This window comes from Hibiscus syriacus, unplaced genomic scaffold (assembly GCF_006381635.1).
Source record: "Hibiscus syriacus cultivar Baekdansim isolate YM2019G1 unplaced genomic scaffold, ASM638163v2 tig00111166_pilon, whole genome shotgun sequence".
In the NCBI taxonomy this organism is placed as follows: domain Eukaryota; kingdom Viridiplantae; phylum Streptophyta; class Magnoliopsida; order Malvales; family Malvaceae; genus Hibiscus; species Hibiscus syriacus.
The window spans coordinates 1,949,223-1,952,108 of NW_024063008.1; the positions used below are offsets into that span (position 1 = coordinate 1,949,223).

At 35.2% G+C, this 2,886-nt stretch overlaps 1 protein-coding gene across 1 annotated transcript; it reads left to right on the forward strand.

Annotated features, from left to right (window-relative positions):
* Positions 1-1,736, forward strand: LOC120155311. Its single transcript, XM_039166866.1, has 3 exons — positions 1-78; positions 451-988; positions 1,666-1,736. Exons 1-3 carry the CDS (start codon positions 1-3, stop codon positions 1,734-1,736), a joined length of 687 nt encoding a protein of 228 aa, XP_039022797.1.
* Positions 1,737-2,886: the final 1,150 nt, after the last annotated feature.

A 2,886-nucleotide genomic window follows, 5' to 3' on the forward strand; every position in this document is an offset into this window, starting at 1 on the left:
ATGGCGCCCCATGGCTCATTGCCTGAGATTTTAATGCGATTCTATCCTGTGATGAAAAGAAGGGCGGTCTTAGGCGAGGTACTGGTTGTCCTTCCATGATTTCATAACTCATTACAACCTCATAGATTTGGGTTTTAAGAGTCCACAATTTACTTGGTCGCGCGGTGGGGTCCATGAGCGGCTTGATCGGGTGCTTGCCAATAATGAATGGAATGATCTAGCCCTGCTGGCCATTGTTAAGCATTTAGCGCGGATTAAATCGGATCACAGGCCTATGCTTCTCACGTCTCCTGGCACCTCCAAACCACATTCACCTAGGCCGTTTCGGTTCCTGGCAGGGTGGACCAAACATCCACAATTCAACAAATTTATTCAGGATAACTGGATCAAATGAGGTACTATTTCTAACTCGATTAATTCTATTGTTTCCTCTCTTCACGTTTGGAACAGGGAGGTTTATGTAACCTTTACCAAGAAAAACAAAAGCTTAAAAAATATCTTGCCAACATCCAAGCTATGTTCGACCATAATAGCTCTGCTCACCTTCTCGATAAGGAGCTGAAAGTTAGAACAAAATTAGAGGACATTCTGGACCATGAGGAATTGCTTTGGCAACAAAAGTCTAGAGCTACTTGGGTCAAAGACAGGGATCGAAATACCAAATACTTCCACTCCCGAGCAATGACCCGTCCAAAATCAAATCGAATACAAGGGATGAAACTTAGCAGTGGTGACTGGTGCTTCGAAGATGAGGTCCTTCGTAATGAAGCTATTCTCTTTTTCTCCTTGTATTGGGGTAATAGGGTCGTACAGGTCAGTTCCCAATCAGAGAAATTTCTACGGCTATCCAATTCCGATCTCCAGTGCCTCGATGCCGTTATTTCCAATGATGAAATAAAGCAAGAACTTTTCAATATGAGCCCTCTCAAAGCTTCAGGGATCGATGGTCTCCACGCTCTTTTCTTTCAGAGCCAATGGGCGACCGTAGGTGAGTCCGTCTGTAACTGCATTAATTCATGCAGTTACACGCAAATATGCACATTTCTTTTGGTTAATGTGTGTTAATATGACTTTTGGAAATTTACATATACTCTGCGTTTAAGAACAATGTGAACTATAATATCATTTTAATAAATGGTATTTATTGGTAAGCATGAATGTGTTATAATCATTATGCGGTTATAACTTTTGATTTGTAGTTATTTGTTGTTTTATGGCATTATTATTATGCCTTAACATTTTTGTGTCTATTCTAACAAGCAATTGAATTGTTTATTAAGCTTTAACAAAATTGTCTGAAGGTGGTAGATGACCATTTTATTCTTAGTGAATTGTTTCATGTTTCCATGGTCTGCCTTATTTAATTCTTTATTATGTGTTTAAGAATTTTATTATGGTTGGTTCACGTACAATGAGTTGAGCTATGAGACCGACAAACTATTGCTTCGACTTTTTAAAGTCTTGAAACATTTTTAAGGAAGACTATAAAGTAAATCTATTAGATATATTTCGATTTACTTTATTATGTGATTTTATTTATATTAAATGATTTCTAATCATATGTGGAGAAGAAGGGGTAAGATTATTCCGTTTCTGAACATTAAGTTGAAAATAAATATCAACTATTTTATCATACTAATAATATCTTTTAAGAAATTTATAAAGACAACAAGATGGTTGTAATTTTGGAGAATCATGAAGATGATGATGTTGAAAGAGAAGATTCTCAAAACTGAATAGTTGTTAAATTTGAGTTTGATTTCCATAATCTCTTGAAGATAAGGAACCAAAATCCTAAAGACAAAGATCTTGTCACTATCAATAAATTATTTTAATTATTGTTAGTAAATTAATTTCGTGACTAACCATGTATATTCTTCATTTGACTTCATTTGACATCTCTGTTGCGTAATTTTCCATGTGAGTAGTTGGGTTTAAGGTTTAAAATGCTTGCAGTTGTGTGCAAATCCTATTATTTAGCAGATTCTCTTCAACATGATAAGTGACAACTGTCGTTTTCGATGTTAAAATAATTCCTTATTCTCAATCAATAAATAAAGGAAATACGTAGTATAGAGAAATAAGGTTCGAATCCTCAGGGACTTAGAAAATCACAATTTAATGTTTGAATGGTTCTAACCAGGCGAAAATAGTAAAAAAAGGGTTTGTAATATGAGATTAAAATGGTAAAAATAAATAAAAACAATTTAAATAAAAATAAGAGTATGAAGATTGTGAATAAATACGGTAAAAGTAGCCTCAAGCTTCGCTTTGATTCATTTTCCTTTAGATCATCGAATAAGATTTTCTCTTCGGGATTCACGTCGGTTACTTTGTCTACAAGGGCTATCCTTGTGACTCTATCTTATATACCGAATACCCAAGACAATCTTTGATTCCGGCTTCGGTAATTGATTCTAACAACATCTATTGTCGTAGATCAAATATCGTTTAAGTTCGTGGCGACCAACTTGGATTTTTGTTTCTATAACCGTCAATTCCGATCTCAATTCCCTCTTGGCGAAGCTATCTCGCCAAGTGTGTTCCTAGGAAGTCGAATTGCTTTCTATAAGCCGAATCTTCCTCCCACACGTTTAATCGCAACAACCTCTTGACCAAAGTCAATCTTTGATTTTGAAAACTGTTTTGATTTTGAAAAATAAGCGCAGAGATTGAGAGAGATATTCCGAAGATATTAAGGGACCGTTTCAATTCTCCCGTTGGAATTGAATCATCGCGACAGCTCTCGGCTTATGAAAAGTTTAGCTAAGCATGACAAAAGTCATACTTAGCATAAAAATAAAACTTGAAAATAAAGAAAAATAAAAAGAACTTGAAAAGGAAAAGAGAAAACTTTTATAAAAACTAGAGAGAAAAGAAGAATGT

Excerpts from the sequence above, each read along its gene's own strand:
- LOC120155311 (XM_039166866.1), top strand. The coding sequence starts at position 1 with ATGGCGCCCCATGGCTCATTGCCTGAGATTTTAATGCGATTCTATCCT. Across the intron at positions 79-450 it reads GAAGGGCGGTCTTAGGCGAG|GGAGGTTTATGTAACCTTTA; the intron begins GTACTGGTTGTC and ends CGTTTGGAACAG. Across the intron at positions 989-1,665 it reads GAGCCAATGGGCGACCGTAG|ACAACAAGATGGTTGTAATT; the intron begins GTGAGTCCGTCT and ends AAATTTATAAAG.